General features: G+C 44.4%; 1 protein-coding gene across 1 annotated transcript in view; it reads right to left on the reverse strand.

The window, feature by feature from the left end:
• The window catches only part of PAPPA (pappalysin 1), a 179,479-nt gene that overhangs the window by 93,983 nt on the left and 65,626 nt on the right, over nt 1-19,870 (reverse strand). Inside the window, exons 6-7 of the mRNA XM_075170430.1 lie at nt 15,213-15,334; nt 9,202-9,709 (exon numbers count right to left, since the gene is read on the reverse strand). Of these exons, the coding sequence (XP_075026531.1) occupies nt 9,202-9,709; nt 15,213-15,334 (630 nt within the window). The remainder of the gene's footprint in view (nt 1-9,201; nt 9,710-15,212; nt 15,335-19,870) is intronic.

Here is a 19,870-nt window from a genome sequence, read left to right on the forward strand (position 1 = left end):
TGAAGCCCGTGGAAGTTATTATGTGCATTTTCAGTAGGGCTTAGCTTGGGCCCCAAGCGAACACAGATGTTTGCAGTTTTCTCTGGTTTCACCTCTACCATCCCTCCTCGACGAAACTCCGCTTTGGAGGGTAAGGGCACGGGGGCTGTGGGACTCCTGAGGCACTGCTGCTCCGGAGGAGGGAGGGAGCCTGTATGTACATGTGCATATGTGTGAGAGAGACGTATGTGCTGTCACGCACGCCGCAGAGCGGAGCACACAGAGATGGGCGAGGAGATGAGGTGACTATTCCAAAGGAACATTTTGTCATTTCCCTCCTTAGGGGCTCTGTGTTTTGCCTTAAGCCACTTCAGATTATGAGAAATCCTACTAGCTGGTCTCCAGTGGGATCTTTAATGGTTTAATAACTGAACATTACTGAACATATTTCCACCAGCCTCTTTCTAAAATCCCATCATGAGCTAATTTCCTCTATTGTCATTACATCTGCAACTGGTCTTACATTTCAAAAAAATCTGTACCACTGTGAATAAATGATCTCGTTTACTGCACTGAGCTCTCAGGGCCAGTATTTTTTAGTAGTGGCTGATAATTTGGGGTCCCCAATTGTCACTGCGGTACAATTTGCAGAGAAGAATGAGCTTTATTTCCACTTTTCCCTCCTATCACAAAAAGCTCCGGGAAAATGCTGGGGCTGGGGCATCGGCACGGAGATACCCAACGTCACTATACATTCAAGAAGATCCTGGCTAGAAAGACTAAGATCAAGTTTGGGTGAAGCAATCACACGATGGGTGCCGTGGGCCCACAGTGTGCTCAGTGCATTCCATGCCGTGCAATGACACACCTAAAAGGCTTCTGCCTTGTCTGTCGCTGTATCCAACAAGGTATTAAGGACAGCACAGGTATTTTAGTCTTACTGCAGCGTTGTTTTCAAGTCCTTGCCTGTTTGAGTGTAGCTCCAAATTTAACAGAGACTTGGAATTTATTTCCTAGGAAAATATATTAAAATAAAATGCCCAGGAAATGATCAGGGCAATAGTTCAGTAAAAGTAGCTGAAAAAAGCTGTACTGGCTGACACTGCTGATAAAAAGGTAGGTAACACATTTCTGCTTCTTCTGCGGTATTTGAGGCTCACTCCAAGTTTTACAAGAGAGTTATTTTTAAATTGTTGCATAACACATGTCTGTCCAATATTTCTTTCCTCAATCAAGCAAAGAAAATGCATTTGTTATTCCTGGGAGATTTCTGGTGCTTCTTATCTTATTTAGAGCCCAAAATAAAGATGCACACAAGAAGGCAAACATCAGAGAGAAATTATTATCCATGAGATAATGCACAGCCTAATTTACCACATATCTGAGACTGTTTCACCTGCAATAAATTATTTTGCCCAACAGGAAAAGTCCTGTTTGACCTTCATTTTTTTTTTCCCCTGCAGCTGAAAACTCTGCTACTACTTCTAGGTCGCGAGTTCAAATTCCACCCTGGCTGGGAGTGATTACATATATCAATTTCTAATAGTATCTATTTGGTTAATAATAGGACAGCTGTTAATGTTCACTTTTTCAGGGACACTTGCATATGGCTAAGTTGCAGGCTACGGGTCTGATCTCTCTACAGCCTCTGTGATTGCCCAGGAGGTACACTGGAGACATGAATCCAGGGGAGCAGCAGTCCTGGGGGAGTTCCTGGCTGGAGCAGAGCTGGCAGAGCCGATCCTGAAGCAAAGTGTCATTCCCCAAATGGGGCACCCCCTCTTTCCTAGCTCTTCCCATGCTCTCGAGTCGTATCTTTGAGAGAGGCAGCTGGGGGTCAATCAGAGCAATCCCACCCTTCAAAGATAGATCCAGGTTGAAAAATTCCTCTGGGCTGCCCTGTCTCAGGATCACAAACCCATAAAGATATAAACCCGCCCTTACTACCTTATTCTTGCATCATGTGCGGCCGAGCCAGAACAGGAGCTACGGATTTTGTCAAGTGCCAGCTATAGTTACAGCCTTACATAAGAAACCGCAACAGCGAAGAATCACAAATCTATCACTACAGCTGGCACCAAATGGCATCTCTGCGCAGGCTTAGCAGAAAAGCTGCCTACTGAATGGGCACAGACCGTCGAATTGTTCTTTCTCTTCTCCAGGGCAGGGTTAAGGCAATTTGGCAGAGGGTGGTAAGGGAAAAAATTGCTCTATCTGTTCTGTGTGTGGGGTCAGGAAGCAGGTTTTACTCTTTCGCAAAGATAACCCGGCACCTTTAATGAAGAAAGCGAGAAAGAAGGAAAGCCATCAGAATGTGGCTTCCAGCTGTCAAGTCACATCAGCCAAGCGGAGATGCATAATCCCTGAGAGCAGGGCACTGCTAGCCTCTAACATTTAATTGTGAGCTCTTGGAAAGAAGGCACCTGGCGTATTTCTTCTGTAAAACGCCCGGCACGCTACTGGCAGCTATAAATAATAACAACCGCTACCTCGGTATTTAGCAGCACAACATATGTGAAGGAAAGGTGCAGGAACAGTAGATGGAAAAGAAGCAGTTTTGCTCTTTCTGGCTTACCGAGCCCCGGTGTAGAGCAGGGGTACACGCTCCTATCTGGCACAGGGAGCAGAATCGGTCATCCCCGCTGCCTCCCTGCCCAGACCCAGCTCCCTGCTGCCATGCAAGCCAGAGGCGAGGCCACGCTGTTTGGGAAAGGAAAGGAATTTTCCTGGGGGGATGTTGGCGGTGAAGATGCTGCTGGGCGGAGGACTCTCCTTCCTACCAGCACTTCACCCCTCTTAGGTTCAGATGAGCCTATGACCAGTTTCCCGCTGTTGGAAGGGAAGGTGTGGGACAGGCAATCATCCCATAGATTTCTGTTCTTTCATCATGGGAAATTTCCAGGTTCATTAAGCAGAAACAGGGCAATCAATACTGGCTGCAGGAGGAAGGAGCTGACAATGCAGCCGAGGCTAGAGAGGGCCTCAGAGAGGCATAAAGGCGGACGATGCTTGCTAGTGGATCGCCAGCACCTCCGCTGAGCTCTGGGACTGCTACGCTGTCCTACACCAGCTGAATACTTCACAACTTTGCCAAAACTGACCACAGGCAGCTCCGATACACTCAAAGCTCTTCACTGACACGTGGAGGCTTTCAGACAGCGACAGCACAGCCACTACTCCACTGGGAAACTAGGGTCAGAGAGGCACAACTGAAACATTTACTCCTTAACCCAAGGACTCTGGATGAAGAACTAGGCAAGAACTAGCAGTGCTAGTACGGTACCTGAAACTGGAAATTATAGGGGTAAGAGAAACCTGATGGGACAGAAGGGTGTTTGCTTCTTGGGAAAGCTCAGAATAGCTTTGTCCATGCAGCACTGCAAACTAATGATAGGGAAGCTCTTAGGAATGAGCAAGAAAGCATGAATAAGAGTAAATCTGTTCCTGTTGAAGCTTGGTGAAAGTGTTTTTACTGGAGATGAGCTGTAAACTTTCATATGGATGCAGATAGAGATCTCTAATATATTACTAGAGAGACGTAATACAGGAATTGTGTAATTATGGGAAAGAAACCTCCTAGATGCAGACTGGGGAACAAATGCTTTTAACAAAGGTCTCTGGTACTGCTAGGTGTGAGAGCAGGCATCAAATACTTAGGGACTCAACAAGAGATGACACTGTTTTGCACTTACTTCTAGTAGCTGTAATAGGTTGGATTGAAAGAGAAATTTGAATGAAAATGGAAATTTGTCGTTCAGTTATCACTTTGAGGTTAACTAACAAACATCTCCTGCAAATAAAGATCCAAACCCCAAAAGTCCAAGTATCCGCAGACAACACAGAATTGGTAAATAGGCTCAGTCAATGCAAAGAAGGATGGAGTTACAATGTAGAAATGACTAATTTACAGGACCGGATGTCTCGAAATGGTGCATATGTTGGTATAATACAATATTATGCATGTAGGATCAAGAAATTCAGAATAAGCTGGGAGCTCTTCATTGCAAGCGAGAGGGGAAGAAGCAGTTGGGTGTATTTGTTCAATTGCAAGACAACTATGAACCATCAGTGGGATGTATCCACAAAAAAAGCATATGAGGTCCTTGCACGCACCAAGGCAAGGCATTTCCAGGGTAGCTGGGTAAGTATTCGTGCACAAGGACATCTGGAATACCATATACAGTTCTAAAGCCTGTTGGGAATCCAGATGTGTAGCATGCCGGTATCGCACGGACAACCTAGCAGCTCTTGCAGATAAATCTGGGCATGTAAAGTACTTTCTTAACATTTCAGTCCTATCTTAGATACTCCCCAGTATTTCCTGGCATATCAAGAATTTGGCATGGTAACTGTGGAGGAGGGGTGAGCAAAAGATGGTGATAATATGGGCTTCAGCTTTTGGTGTCAGGAGAACATCCACCCAGCGATCTGTATCTTGTTTGGGTGGAAATATGGTGTTAATTATCTTCATGACAGATGGATCTGGCAATTCATTTCAGCTGCTTTAGATCATACATTCCTCTGGCTGGTAGACCTTCAGAAAATAGAGAAATAGATCTTCAAGATGAAGGAAGGAATGCCATAATAAGGACAGATGTTGCCATGAAATTTCAGTGTTGCATTCAGCAGGGACTTAGGTTTACATATCATCATTGTGATATTCATATTTTTCCAGTCCTCTGTTCAGCTGGGCCTGTGTCATGTAAATGCAGTCTTCCTATTGAGTTCAGGGGCTAAAAGGCACACAATAATTGGCTGTAATGAATTACTGCTCACTATGAATAGCCACTGCTGATTCTCCAGCCTCTCTGCTTGTTCATATTTGTAGGAACCTTCAGACTACGAACTGTTTTCCATCTCCTTCACCGACTCATCATCTGGGGTTTCTGACAAGTCACTTATCACTGACCGGATACCAGTAACAAATGGCAAATGCATCAGTAACGCAAATTTTGAAACAAAGAATTGTTTTGGATAAAGTACAATGCTAAAGTACATGAAACACTAAGGACCCATGAACAATGCCACAGCAGCCCTTCCCCTACCTGCAGTCTTGATGATGGTAATTTCTCAGCCATTTTGCAATCACTCCAAGAAGCCCGAGTGAGATCTGCACTCCACCGTCTTAGGTGCGGAGTTAAAACACAGTAAATGACACGGAGTTTACAAGCTTAGCACTGAATGGAACTCCTGATTCTAACAAAATATTTAAAAATATTGTACTTACTTAAACAACAAGTGTACACAGATGACAACCAGTCCTCCAACTATTATCGAGTGACAGAAAAGTTTTAGCCATAGAATGTAGGCATAAAATAGCCAAAACTGAGAAGAAAAACATATTCCCTATATGAGAAAATGCAACTTTCTCTCTCAGTTTCTCTTTTTTCTTTCTTTTTCAAGTATGAAAAAGGTGTCACTTAGGTGTCACTGAGGTACTAAAGCTCTAGTCAGTGTAGGAATGGCTCAGATGAACATATCACAGGACAGCATACTTGCTTCTCAGTGATGCTCAACTCTGCAAAGCCAAAACTCGTACCAGGGCTCTGTGCTGGGATTCTTTCTAAGGTTATTTCAGTCAATGCCTTTGTCTTGAAAAAGCCTACAGGTTAACACCACAAAGACGACCTGATCCATTGCTGTCCACCACATTTTGAGGTTTCCTACAAAGTCTGTGGCAGAAAAGTTGGGAAAATTTCCAATTCTTAGAGACTTTTCTAGTTATTCTGACAACTTTCCAAAACTAACCTCGGTGTCCCTCGGCTTGGCCTGCCAGAGGGGAGAGTGTAGATCTCGCCAGCACACCCGGCTGCTCGCCACTCGCAAATTTGGCTACCGAGAGTGGAATGGGGAACACGGGCTGCTCACCCCCGACTGTCCCGGTGGGACTGGCACCTCAGTGTACCCGTGACATCCTCAGGAGAGCAGCTCGTTGTGGGCACTCACTTGTCACTGAGCTCTTAAAAAATCAGTGGTTGCTACAAATGAATGCGAGAGCAACGGTTACTTTCCAACTGCAACGACGTGAGCGTAAAAGCGCTACACTAAGGGCAAAGCGAGGGCAAAGCAATTACCACGTTTGCCATTGTGACTACCTTGCACTTTATTTCTAGAGAACAGCCAGAGCGAAACCCTCTACGTATGAGCACAACCCGAGCTGAGACTTTGAGACTTGCAGATGAGGCTCTTTCCTTATCACTCGCTGCGGTGTGAAGACTCAGCAGTTCTGTGCTGCACCTGGCCTGACCTCTTTTTTTTTTCCCCACTGATTTATTTAGCTTTCTGCTCTCTTCCTAGGCTCTGACTCTCATTTTGTATCACACATACCAGCAATTCTGGCTGATCATACTCAGTGGAATTGAGTGTATCTTGCCTGGTTTCTGTAAGGTCCAAGGATAAGGTCCTGTCCCTTAGAAATGATTGTTAGCCTCAGCCTGAGCCAAGAGCTGAGATGAAAATTCAGCTTGAGAACAGAAGGTGCGGCATTATTTTGCATTTCTTAATAAAAGGTTTCCACTGTTCCAGTTATTTACTCTCCTCTGTGGAGCACCCAGTGCTGACTAGGCAAGGGCTATCCATTAAAGGCTGTCTCTCCTCTCAGCTTAAAAAGAAGTTCCCTCTCTTTGACGGGAAGAAGGTAGGAAAAATTAATTTTTCTTTCAGCATCACCACACCTGGGGAAAGGATCTCGCTCAAAGATAACAGTGCGAGCAAATATTTTCTTTGGGAGAAAAAAAGAAAGTGAAGATCAAGGTCAGAGGAGGCAAGGGTAAAGATATGCGACTGCCTTCAAAATAACCTTCCATAGAACATGTGGGGGTGTCATTTTATTTAATATGGAAAACATGCAAAAGCATAAAGGAGGGGTAACTGGCTTGGAGCTTACAGAGAGATAAAGGGGCTGCAAAGTCTGGTTGCACAGATATGCTGAATTCCAGCTGTACAGAATGAGACAAACAGGCAGATGCAAACAGGTCGAGAGAGATTGCATCTACCTCTACATATATATATATGTAGGAGAACAGCCCAACACCTCTGACCCTGACTTCCCTGAAGCATCTTCCCTCCTCCCTGCTTTCAGAGTATAAGGACTGTGGCTACTCTTTGCAAAAGGTGCTAATGGAAAATTCATCTTGCCTTTGCCTCTGCCACATAACCACAACCCCATGCAGAGTTTCAGCGAGTTTGTTGTGCCTCAAGGTACGGCCCAGCAGCAGCCTGGACAGACAGCATCAGCCTACGAATCTGCACGCCCCCCCATCACAGAGGATACGGATCAGTGCTGTGCACACAGGCATATTAGGATAAATCACCCCACTTTTCAAGATTTCAAACACACGCTGAAGTCTTGAATCAAAACCAGCTACAAGTGCTTAAGAGTCTGCATCTTTGACTCCTCACCCAGCGACTAAAAACTTCATTTTAGTTTTCCAAGCATCTCATCGAAGCTCACTGGCAGGATTTTCCCTGTACTCCCTGGAAAGACACAGACAACCTGAGGCCAGCCAGACTAGAGGGTTTGGTTCGGTTGGCTGTGCCAGCCTCCAGGAGCATCCGTTTCTGTCTACTGATCACAGGTAGAGCCCAGAAAGACTACAGTAAATTTTAGGTCTGATTTTCAGCTGGCTATGTAACTAGGTGAGACATACCGACAGGTACAGTAATGTTACCCCATGTGATTTATTCAATGACGCACAGGAAAATTGTCATTAATCCCTTGCTACTGATTTAATTATTAGAGCACCCTTTCACTACAGCTGGCTATAAGCTAGAAGTTACCCGCAAAATCATAACAAAAGACAAGGGAATAGAGCTCAGAATACAAGTTATGTTTTGGGCTTTTTTTTTTTTTTTTTTCTCTTCATATTTTGTTATGAACTCAAAACTGGACCTGCTTCTGTGGGAACTTGTGCTAAGGTATGCAAATATTTCAAACCAAACCAGTCCCATTTTCCAATGAGAGTGGGCCAGGTTTCAGGCAAAGATGCTTTCACAGCAAAACCATGGGAAAATTCACCATTTTCCATGTTTCCAATATGCCAATATTCATCTCATGCTAAGTGCCAGCAATTGTTGGAACAAGGCAACAACCCAAGAAAGCACTTAAGCACATGCTTAATTTTCAGCACATGAGTAACCTGAGTGATGTCTTGGGTCTTGTTTTTATATTCACTATTGTTAGTCACCTTGAATTTTTAAATCCGTAGGGACGATTTGCATCTTTTGAGCTGTACAACTGGGCCATGAAAGGGATGGTAGCTCATGATTACTGAATTGTTAATTAATCATTTTTATTGTATTTAAATATGCTTTAGAAGACCATAATGATGTATGCTTCCTTGATATTAGCTGTACTAATTAGATCATCTTTTCTAAATTAGAGTGCAGTTTTCTTAGCAGGTTTCCTTTTATCTGGTGTTCATTTTTCAAAAGAACTTCATGTTGTTCCCACAGATGAGTGAATCATTTCCAGGGAATTGTGTTATGCAAAAGATGGTTTTCTTGCCGCTGTAGAATGCCTACGGGTAGATCATGGATCTCCTTGAAATCATTAAATATTTTGAAGTTGGACTTTCCTCAACAATCATACGTTCTTTGACTAGATAAGCATAACTGCATCTGGCATGAAACTCGGTCCCTACAACAAACTAGCGCATTACTATGTTAGAACAATCCCACTCCAACACAATTTGTTTTAGTGACACATGAAAGCAGAAAATGAAAGTGGCTGAAATATACCTGAACACGCAAGTGTATTTTTTTGCATCCTTTCTTTAGCAGTTAATTGGTGCTCCAGCACTGAAAGCCATTCTGTCTCCTTCTCGATCAAAATATTACTTTCAAAAGATTTCTAAGGAAATGATGACCATGTTATTCCAGAGGTCCTCATTTGGGTTATCTGAAACATTTAACTTATAATAGCTCAGGTAGTTTGCAATTTCCTTTCTGGTTAAGCAAAGCCCGAATTTCACGTCTCTGCACAACTAGCCCGGAAATTTCTCAAAAACTATCCGTGAAATCTCAGGCTATTTCACCTGAGTGTGATGCTGCTCGTTCCCAAGAGAAACTATGAGAATATCCTCTACTGGTGATACTTGGTACGTCTATCTAGTTCAAAATCCTAACAATCAATTGTGATGCTGGACGTTAACAGGAAGAGAAGAACAGATTATTGTTTTTCTCTGAACAAGTCTATTCAGCTCTCTGGAAAGCAGTACTTACGTGTCGACAAATCTCCTGCTGAGGTTTGAGATGACAACTGGAGATCCAGACTGGAAAGGAGGGTCCCGAACCATTTTGTATTGGATGGGTTTGCAGTCCGCGCACAGCGTGCTGTGGGGGACAGAGCTCAGCATGGCAGCATCAATTTCCAGGTGCTCATCCAGAGTGTAGATCTGGATCCCGTACACCTCCTCGCCCACTTGTCCCGCATCCAGCTTTATGGTCAATGGGATGTCGCAGAAGACGTTCTGCGGCCCGAGAGAAATGTTCTTCCCGCTGATGGTGAGCAACTTGATGTCATTCACCGCCCCGCTGGAGTCCCAGTCCGGGGAAACAAATGTCACCCAGACTGTGAGGGACTCTGGAGTCAGGGGATAACGGAACTCCAGCTGCAGGTAGCAGCCCTGAGGCTCGGGACAGGCTGGGGGCACCGTGTGTTGGTTGACTGCCGAGTTGGGACTCCATGTTCTGACACTGGATTTACAAGGCTGCTCAACATCAGGGTGCCCTGGAAAGAAAGAAGGAAGCCAAAAGGCACAAAAGAAGTTAGAGAACATGGGTTATCATTGGCATCAGTCTTGAAAGACAAACTGGTGGCAGGAGAGCATACCTGTCCAGGAAACTCATTATTTACATGCAGAACAGGCATGGCCAGCACGGAGAGGAGGAATATAATGCCAACGTCTCCTGGCCAGGTGAGAGACGCAAACCCAGTTTAAGTGCCCAGCTTGATTGGACACCACACAACACACACTGTGCCAGTGCATCTGGTCCTGTATTTCCTATTTCTAGTGCCTTCCCCTGTGCCAAACAGTATTTTCTACCCCTTCCGCTTGGTACTTTACCTGATAAACAGAGTCACTTTGCATTCAGTTCACTTCCACGCTCCTGCTTATTCCCTTGCCTCTCACTCTAAAATACAACCTTTTTCCCTCTAACGGAGACAAGAGTTTTTGTTGATTCCAAGAAGCTGTTGCACTGTGCTGTTGAGGGGCAGCTCCTATGCCACTTACAGGCTAACCTAGCACGTTGTGCAAGACCCCTTTTTTGGAGGCGCATGGAGCACAGGTCTGAGCTATCTCTTGGCGCTCGTTGTGATGAAACAACAGGCACTTGTACTTCTACATTTCTCACCGTTGGCCATGTTCAACTACATGGGAGGTATTACTAAAAACTAATGAAAGCCACAATGCTTGCTGGGTTCCCAAATACTATGGTAATGTTACAATTTGGCACGGAGTCATGGACTGCAAGATCCAGAGAGGTCAGATGGGTGGAACAGTTGGTAACAGAATCCAGTGAGAGCTATAAATTCCCTCTTCCTTCCCAAATAATCACACGAGAAGGGAGCAAGCAAGGGAGAAGGCAAAGTATAGAAAAGAAGAAAGGGAAAAGTAAAGATAAAGAAAGGTAATGAGAGGAGAGAAATGGAGAAGACAGAGGAAAAAAAGAGAGCACAGCTGTTTGCAACTGAGGAAGAAAGCAAGATAAAGCACTGGGCAAACATGAACAAACAGGACATCACTACTAATTTAAAGAGAAAAGGGCAATGTGTGAAGGTTATTCTTATTGTCTGTGATCCAATGAAGTGTTAGAAATGTGCCTCTTTTGTCAAGGATAAACAGCACAGGGAATTCTCCTGTTCATACCAAATGAACCCAGACGCAGAATAGATTTCCTGGTATCTCAGGCAGTCCTTCCCGCGATCCAACGCAATTGTCCTGCAGATGCACAACTTGTAACGCTTCTCCCTCACCCGCATAGCCCTCCTCTCCTCCTCGCATGCCACAGAGCAGCGGGAACGCCACTAACCTCAGCATCTGGAGAGACCACAGCAGCGATATATTTTGAAGAAAGCCAGAGTTCCATTTAACACGCTCAAGTTTTTTCCCCCTGGCAAGCTTGCAAGCACCGTGTATAATCATTCTGAGTAGCGAATACCCCATTCGACTCACGTTATCTCACAGCATTCGCTGCCGTCCGCATGTGCTTGGCTGGGCCCTCCGATGACTTTCTCACAGACTCGCAGCAAGCTCCTGACTGCAGCCCTAAGGAGGTGGTTTTTAACCGTAGTATCTCAGAGGGTTTTGGAAAGATCTGTGAATCTTATCGCTGTCATCTCGCAGATAGGAAAAGAGAGTTGATTAATGGCTCACAGCCTAGTACGTTTTCAAAAGTGGTCTCCTGCAAATTCACCTCTGGCAGTTCAAGGCCTTTGTAGGACTTAAATAGCAAATAAACCTACGTGTTTTGGTAGATCAGGGTGTGATACCCGGAGTTACGTGAATTGGACTCAGCCTCCAGGGAATTTAATGCAAATCATTACCCCAAAATGGGAGCTTGATTGTAGTCATCCATAGACTAAAAACTCAATGAAGTTGAGACCCTTTCTTAAATATCACCAAACACTTAGACCTGGGTAAGAAACATTCATTTAATTGTAGAAGAGGATGGAAACCTTATTCCATGTAACTAGATTTCTAGAGATGGGTAAATACTACAAAAATTACAAATATTTGTACATAAAAAGAAATAGTGTAGTAGTTATTCTGCCCCTGCGCACTCCGGTTCTGAAAATCCTTTGGCTTATGAGATCGTCAGCAAGATCATAGAACAGCACCTCATACAACATCATGCCTTGCCTAACACAAACAAAATATGAATGTGAGGTTTGTGAGGAGAAGTCAAATCCCATCTCCTGGTTAAAGAGCAAGGATGGGAGGCTGGGTGGGAGGCTGCCCCCAAAACGTCAGCCACAGCCTGGTGTGTCATGCAGTTAAGTGAAGTGGCTGGGATGAATGCCTTGGCACATGGACAGAGACTCAACACACTTGTACGGGGAGGCCAGCTGGGATCAGCAGCCTCTTGGGATGCAGCCGGTGTCACAACTACCACTCACCTGCCACATTTCTTACGTGGTCAAGACAAAGGGACAATCCAGTGGGACTCTAACGTCCAACTGAGACAGTTCCACTTGCAAATACAGAATTAATCGCTCTTGAGTCAAATATTGGCCCCTGGGAAACGCAGGGCACTAGAACAGCCTAAGGCAGCAAGATTTTTTATTATATTCTCACACTTCTTTTGGTCAATAGTGAGCCAGGCAGTAGGACTTGACTGATATATGCATATATTGCACAGCAAGCAAAAGTACTTACTTGGGTTTGAGCCAAAATCACCTTTCATATATAAAAAACCCCTTTGACCGAGTTGTGGAGGTGCTGTAAGGTTTGTTTATCTAGCTGGTGTTGCTGGTGAGAATCCAGGTAGGTTAGAGCTTTCTTGCTCTACGGTGAAGGTAAAGAGTAAATCAGAACGGCCTGATCTCCAATGCCTTCCCACAACTGCTGCCGAGGAGCAAACAGCCCCTCATGTAAGGGGCACAACTGGCTGGGAAAGAAGTCACAAAATATCTCAGGCCAGGGGGTTGGACCCCACCACGCTCGGGCACAAGCAGGGCACTAGGAAGGACACAGTCCCCACGGCAGAGTTTTGCAATGGGCACGGCTCACACGTAGTCCAGACCACAGCTGGTGTCAGCTACCTGGGGTAACTGCAGCGTTACAACGCTACGAGACCTCAGGAAAATGAAATCAGACCAACCAGGTTCAGAGCCGCTTCAGAGACACGCGAGAAATGTGGTTTTCTGGTAAGAAGCTGGATGAGTACTACGAAACATTTTCCATGAGTGTCGTCTCAAATTCTAAAATGAGTTCATTTTGGCCATGCTTATGCCTCTTTTGTATTCACTTTCCATGAACATTCAAGCAGTGGAGATTTACACACAGGAACGCTTGCAGAAAGTGAATTTAAAGCTTGCATGCTTGAGTACTCACAGATAGACAATTAAAGAAGCCAGACAATGATCTAACTGTGCTATTTGTAACTCAGACCAAGTGCAAATAGGCAGAGATCCTGAATGTCAGGGAGTGTGGTAGTGATGACAGAAAATTACAGAGCAACAAATACCATACACTTGGTATAGTTTCTACCCTAACGTGGAGAGAACTTATTAACGTAGTAAGAGGATAGGATTCCCAAATTTTCTTTCCAGAGCAATGGCACAACAGCAATTGAATGAGACAGATAAGGATCAGACTGCACCCTTCATAGTTAAGAACATGCAGGCACACACTGTAAGAAGAGGAAATTAAATGCAAAATGCAGCTGAGTAATAAATCTTAGAGTAGCTTAGTTTCTCTAGGAATGATGCCGCTGGCAAGACATGTGAGATCTAGAAGTTTTCAAATCAGAGCTCGTTCGAGAAATTTTGATGGAACTGCTATCTCAATGGAATATGCAGTTCTTTCAAAATCAAAACACTTTGCAAAATCAGGTGTATTCGGTCAAAATTTTATTCTGGATGAGAAAATGGGAAGAAAGTTCTAACAATATTGGAACATTGTGTTTTGACATTTTTGGAAGAAATTGTTTCACTTTTGCACTTCAAAACACTTCTCATTTTGATATTAGAAGTTGCTTTTGCCCTAGAGTGTATACTAAAAGGGGGTATTTTCAAATGTCATAATTTAACTGAAGTTCATGAAAGAGGAATTATATGAGCTAAACAAAACATTTTGGCCAGCCTCAAACACTTTTTGTTTTTAATTTTCCTTCATGGAGAATTTAAAAAGTTTCAGGTTTTGTTCCAAACGAAACCAGGTTTCAAAGTCTTGTAATCCTTGGCTAAGTGGAAATTCCACCTTCCACCCTGCACTACTACTGCAAGCGATCCAAACTTCGCTAATCCTGTTTACTTGATAATCCAGTCACACTTGTAGGCGGAGCACTGCTTCCCAGGTCGAAGCTCTAGAACAACATCCACCCAAGGAGCAGGAGCGCTCCGCGCTGCGCTCGGCAGCCTTGGTCCTTGGATGTCCAAACTGCGGGGGGTGAGCTGGAGTGAACCGCAACCTCTGCTGGGCCCCCACCCTGGGAGATGGGTGTGCGGGGCAGAGGACACTTGCCCACACATCTTGTCCCATCACGCAACGGGGACGCAGCTTGCTTCACGCTGATCTTAGGACTAGGGGGCCTCCTGGGTGCCGGGACTGCATACATCACCATATTAGCTTACAAAAAATCTTCCTTGCAGAATAACTCCCACGTACTCTAGCTGCAGGACAGAGAAGCCCTTAACGTAAGGAAGTATTTGTATAATGAGTTTGCAAAATCCAGGGATCGGCCTTTGAGTTCAGTGAGCCCACCTGTGTGATTACAGTGAAGTCTGGGCCCAGAGCGTGCTGCTCCCAAAGGAATAGCTCGTGATGGACAGATTGAAATAATATTCTGTTCTTTCCAAACCGTAACTTGTGATTACTGACCTCTGCCTGGCATAATCTTAAATATGCTCTACCACATCCACCTACTTACGTAATGGAAGGTACATATGGAGGAGAGTTAATAACGGAGATCTAAAGGCATTGTACGACCAGCTCTGCAGACCATTCTCCCTCCAACATGCTCTAAGAGAAGCAGTAAGAATGACTTGCAAAACACCCTGAACTAGACTGGGCTTGACGTAGTCACTTGCGTTCATGCTGCACAATACTTGCCTAAAGGGCAATCTCCACTCCTTTCAGCATGTCTGCTGGTGCAGCCCGCTAGTATTCAATGCAAGGGCAGCAGAAATCAGGCCCAAATAAGTAACATGCCATTCTTCACGTTCGGAGTTGGAGTAGAAGGAGTAAACAGCTCCCCTGAGGAATTCATCTGGCAGATGTGAATGGTCAGCATTTCTTGGCACTCCGCTGCTTCCTGAAATTCAGGTTCAGCTCCCGGAATTCATTTAATTCATGGGCAGGGTCAGGACACGGGGGGCAAAACACAGGTATTTCAGCCAGTGGCATTTCTTCAGGGCACAATGTATTCATCTGTCCTCTAGTTTTGTTCATGCTACAAACAGATAGCAGTCACTCTCTCCCAGATTTTCCCACTGTCTTTGTGGCTCTCCTTTTGCTCTGGCCCATCTTCTTCCCCGCCACATCTTTGTCCCCAGCCCTGTGACTCACCTTCTGCTTCCCGCGGGCTCCAGTGCCCCGAGGGATCGCAGGGCATCGGGGAAGAGGCGCTGAAGGCGTACTGCACCAGGATTCTTCCTTCCGCACACAGATCACATGCTGATCCCACTTCTCTAGGAGGCCAGGAAAACAGGAAAACACACCAACTTAGTAACAGCTGAATGAGCTGCTTATTCAACTATATTAAAAGCAATAAGACTTAGAATTCAGTTCCACTTAACCCTCTTCTCACAGCACTGACGAGAGTGTTTTCTGGTGCTGACCTTCTGTAGGTTTGGGCTAACGGCCTGCATAGACAGCATCTGTGAGCCCGCCATCCAACACAAAATGACAGCAACCTGTGAAATCACGCTCAGCTATATCTTTTTTTTTTTCCTGCACTACAACTGGATCAAACCCTGACAAAAGAAAATACGTGTCGCTTAGTGGTAGGAGAAGAGAAACCCGCCTCAGGAGATTTCAGATCTATTTCTGCTCCCACCATGGATTTATTGCTTGAACTTGTAGTATCTTTAGGATTGTGAAGGACTTGGGCTTAGTGGTGATTAGAACAGAGGCGAAGTCCCAGGCTCTGAGAACATCAGACAGAGCTGCTCTGTGAAGCACGGCTTTGCTAAGTATGCAAGGACCTGCTTTTGGAGATGTATCACAGCCCAAATCATTACAAGCCTGGAAAAGGGGTGGGTTATGAACATACAGAAAAGAACATGCCCTTAATCCTTTTCGCAGGGGAAACTGGATTCGATACCTGGCAGCTTTGGCACCAGCGGATGGCTTTTTCTGAACTGGAACATCTTACGGCTTCACGCCATCAGATGGCATGACATGGCATTAAGAAAGGCACTTCACTGCCCGGCGCCAGCATTACTTCACCTACACAGTACATCTAATGCCAGCCATTGTCAATAAAGCACTATCAGCAGAAGTGGTTGAACAGGAAAACGCAGTTAAACACTGATTCACAAATATTTTTGCTAATACATTCACAAGCTCAGGGTTTAAGCTGATGTAGACTGGAGTAACTCTAGTATCTTCCATAACATTACGCTGATTTATATCAGCTGAGGATGCAACTCACACAGTTCAGCCCTACGTTCCTTGGGGTCACAGAATTTGGAACCGTGTATGACCCAGAATGTGCGGTTATTCATCCCAGTAAGTTGCTTATTATTCAGAATTCATTGTTCTGCTTTAAGGAACGCTGCCCACTCAAAATGAAAGGAAAAAGTTAATTATCTTATTGATTAAATGCACCCAGGAAAGGACAGAAGTTTTAGGCAAACAATTTGTGTGTAACACATAGCGTACTCTCAAGTAAGTATGCATTAAGTCATCGATTATTATAATCAGCTGTGCAAATTTTAACCATCTCCCATTGCGCAATTTATTTCGGTGCTGCTTTGCGAAAGGCACTGTGATCCTCAGGCAGAAGTTATTTTGGATCCTCAGCGAGGGCACCGGGACTGTAAATTTACTCTCACAGCCCTCCCAGGCTGTGCGATCTCCCTCCCCTTTGGTGGTAGGGACGACACACGCTCAGCTGCTCCACAGCTTAGCATCTCCTATTTGTTGACAGGGACCTATTTGAAAGTCAACTTTCTGTTGGCTTAATTAGGTGGAAGCAGGGATTGTCAACAGGGGGACTTGGAATGAAATCGGTGATAAAACTCATATCCATTTCAATATGGCCCACAGCCACCCCTACAAAGAGCTGGTAAATGATTGAACTCGCAGACAGTGCAGCAAGGGATGCACCTGCTGAAAACATCTGAAGAATAAAATGTGGCAATGGGGTAGAAAAAAGAAAAGGGAGGCAAAAATGCCCTCCTCTTCCTTGCAAAATCTGTAACGCTGGTAATGAACAAATTTGGGTATGTTGCGAATAACTTCTCTCTCTGTCTCATTTCACCCACCTGCACTATTGGTATGACACTGCCTCCCTATTTCATTTCTCAGCTGTCTTTTTAGCAGTGGTTTAAATGTCTAACTCAGCTTGCCTAAATAATATATGCAAAAAAATTCAAGAATCCAGAATAAAAGGTACTGAGAAATCAAAATGTAGAATTACTATTGTGCAGTTGTTTTTCAGACACATCCACCAACAGTCAGGATAGAAGTCCCTGCAATAATAATCTTTCAGTTTCTCTACAAAGAGACTCCTGCATTAGCGCTTGGTCCTGGATGAGGACAGGGCTTTGAAAGCCAAGTTTCCACAATTAGGACTGCTTTTTACTCGAATTAGCAGCTATACAATTTCATCACAGGCTGCCATGGTGGAAAAAACTGTAGGCTTATGGACAAACATTTCCTTTTACCAGCAAGGACTTGGAGGTAAGAGAAATCACAAGGAGCATCATGTGGGAAAGGCTATGAGCGAACTTTCTCTTTTTACTTTTCCAATTTGGGAGCCAAACTCAACCCTGATGTAACTCCACTGGCTGAAAGGAGTTACACAGGGGATGACTCCTGGGTTAAAGTTTTTGGTCTGCAGACTCTTGCACACAAATCCTACAAACAGTCATGAATGTCAAAACTAATTATGGAATCGCATTTACAGGCTTATGAAAATCTAAGCCAGATCCTTACACCTTATGCAGCCACTGACATCAAGACAAAATGAGCGTAAATTCGTTCAAAACACTATTAATTAGGAACGATAGCATATCTGACAACTTATACACCGGTGCACATGACTCCCCAAAGTGCAGGGTAATGGAAAATCTAGACTTCTCTGTTTTCTAATAAGCCAAGTACTGGGGAAATTCCAGCTTATGAAGTTCAGAGCGCAGGAGGAATTCATTCCTACAGCATGATATTTCAGTGAAGTGGATTCAAAATCTAAAGATTACTAGTGAAAAACAGACAATTCTCTTCAGGGCCAGCACCAGTTCAGTGGGCAACTCAAAACCAGTAAAAATCTGTCATTCCTTTCAGTAAAGAGTGCCTGTTTTCAGACTAAATTGTATCTGCTTACTTGAAATTCAGAATTGGTGCCCTCCCCTCCAAGGCACTGAAACTTTCCAGCAAGGTTTAAGCAAGCAATTATCAAGCCCAGCCATCTAGATCTGGGACACCATACTGACCAAAATATTTGCTTGCTAAGAATGAGATAGCATCAGATTCATGGAAATTAATGCAGTCACCTCAATGAAAACTTGGAAGAGCAGATGTATTCAAAGTTTCCTCTCCAAGCAGAATTTGCTGCAGAGCCCTATTACAATAACTGTTTACATCCTGCCTACGCATATCAAACAGGAGGCGCATGAATGGATGCTTAGCGACAGCAGATGAACGCATCTAATAGATGCAGTCAGGAAATGAATGGAGTTTTCTTTTTCTCACTTGTTTTCACTTGTTTTGTTGGCTCTATTATTATTTTATTATTACATATTATTATACGCGCATGCGACATTTTTCATGCTTTTTTTCAATGGGAGGATGGAGAATGGTAAGTATTCCAATCCCGTGTGTAGTAGCTACAAGAAGAAATGCTGGTTCTTGATATATCTGATTATCAGAGATGTTTAGAAGCTCAACCAGCTGCTGGAGTTTAGGGTCAAACACATGCTGGCAAATTTACGTGCAGGTAAATGACTCTCTAGAGTGATACAGCAGATATCAGTTGAACACACTTAAACAGGTCAGCAGGGTCTGTCAGGAAGAAGGTTTTACTTCTGTGCACAGCTCATGTCGCTACTCTTGCCAAGGTGTGAGGACACAGGATAGTCAACCCCAAATTTACAAGAACTATGAGTTAGCATTACTCTCTGTCCCCAAATCCACACAATTCATCACATAATTCCTAGAACTGAGGCCCTAAGAGAAAAGCACCTAATACTGTGGCACCTGTGACAACGTTGCATCTAAGCAAGGAAAAGACACATAGTCTTTACTTCCACGCTTCATCTCCCCTCAACTGCAGACCTGTCAGGAACCTCACCCACAGATACAGCCAGCCCAGCGTGACATTTTAAACACAAAGCTAAATTTTCCCTTCCTGACTTTCATTAAGCAGAGGTCACTGCCTATGCACAGCTCTAGAGAATAAAGGGGACATAAAAGGAACTTGAGTTACACTGAGCGCGCCTACAGCAGCATTGTAATTTGGATCAGGAGCGAGTTTTTGAAGTGAAACTCTTCATCTTCCCCACTTACAGCACTCGGAGCAATCCTGGATCGTGGAAGCTGGACCCGGTTTTGCCTGAAACCAGAGTGGAGACGTGCTCCAGGACCACACCTGATGTGCTCCAACTGCTGCTGCCATGGGGCCAGGCTAAAGCTAGGCTGAAACACACCCCCCCCCCCCAAAACCCCTACAGCGTTGACGTCAGGTCTTCATTAACAAGTGTTTTGCGCTAGAGATCTACTTATATTGGGCCACAATACTTGCTAATGTAGCCAGAGCCATTCATCCTTTTAAGGCCCTTTTACACTGTCAAAACAGCATGGAAGGGGCCTCTGTGCATTAGAAACCAGGCCCAAGGCTCTCGGCAGTTGAGTATCAGTCTTCTGTCTTTTACATGAATAGTCCCATTGAAGTGAATGAGTTTATTCATTCAAGTGAGGCAAGTAAAATTTGGGCCATGGTGTGCACTTTGTGTAAAAATATCTGCAAAGATTTACAGTATTCCCACACACAGATAAGATTA

This window comes from Calonectris borealis, chromosome 21, assembly GCF_964195595.1.
Source record: "Calonectris borealis chromosome 21, bCalBor7.hap1.2, whole genome shotgun sequence".
Classification (NCBI taxonomy): domain Eukaryota; kingdom Metazoa; phylum Chordata; class Aves; order Procellariiformes; family Procellariidae; genus Calonectris; species Calonectris borealis.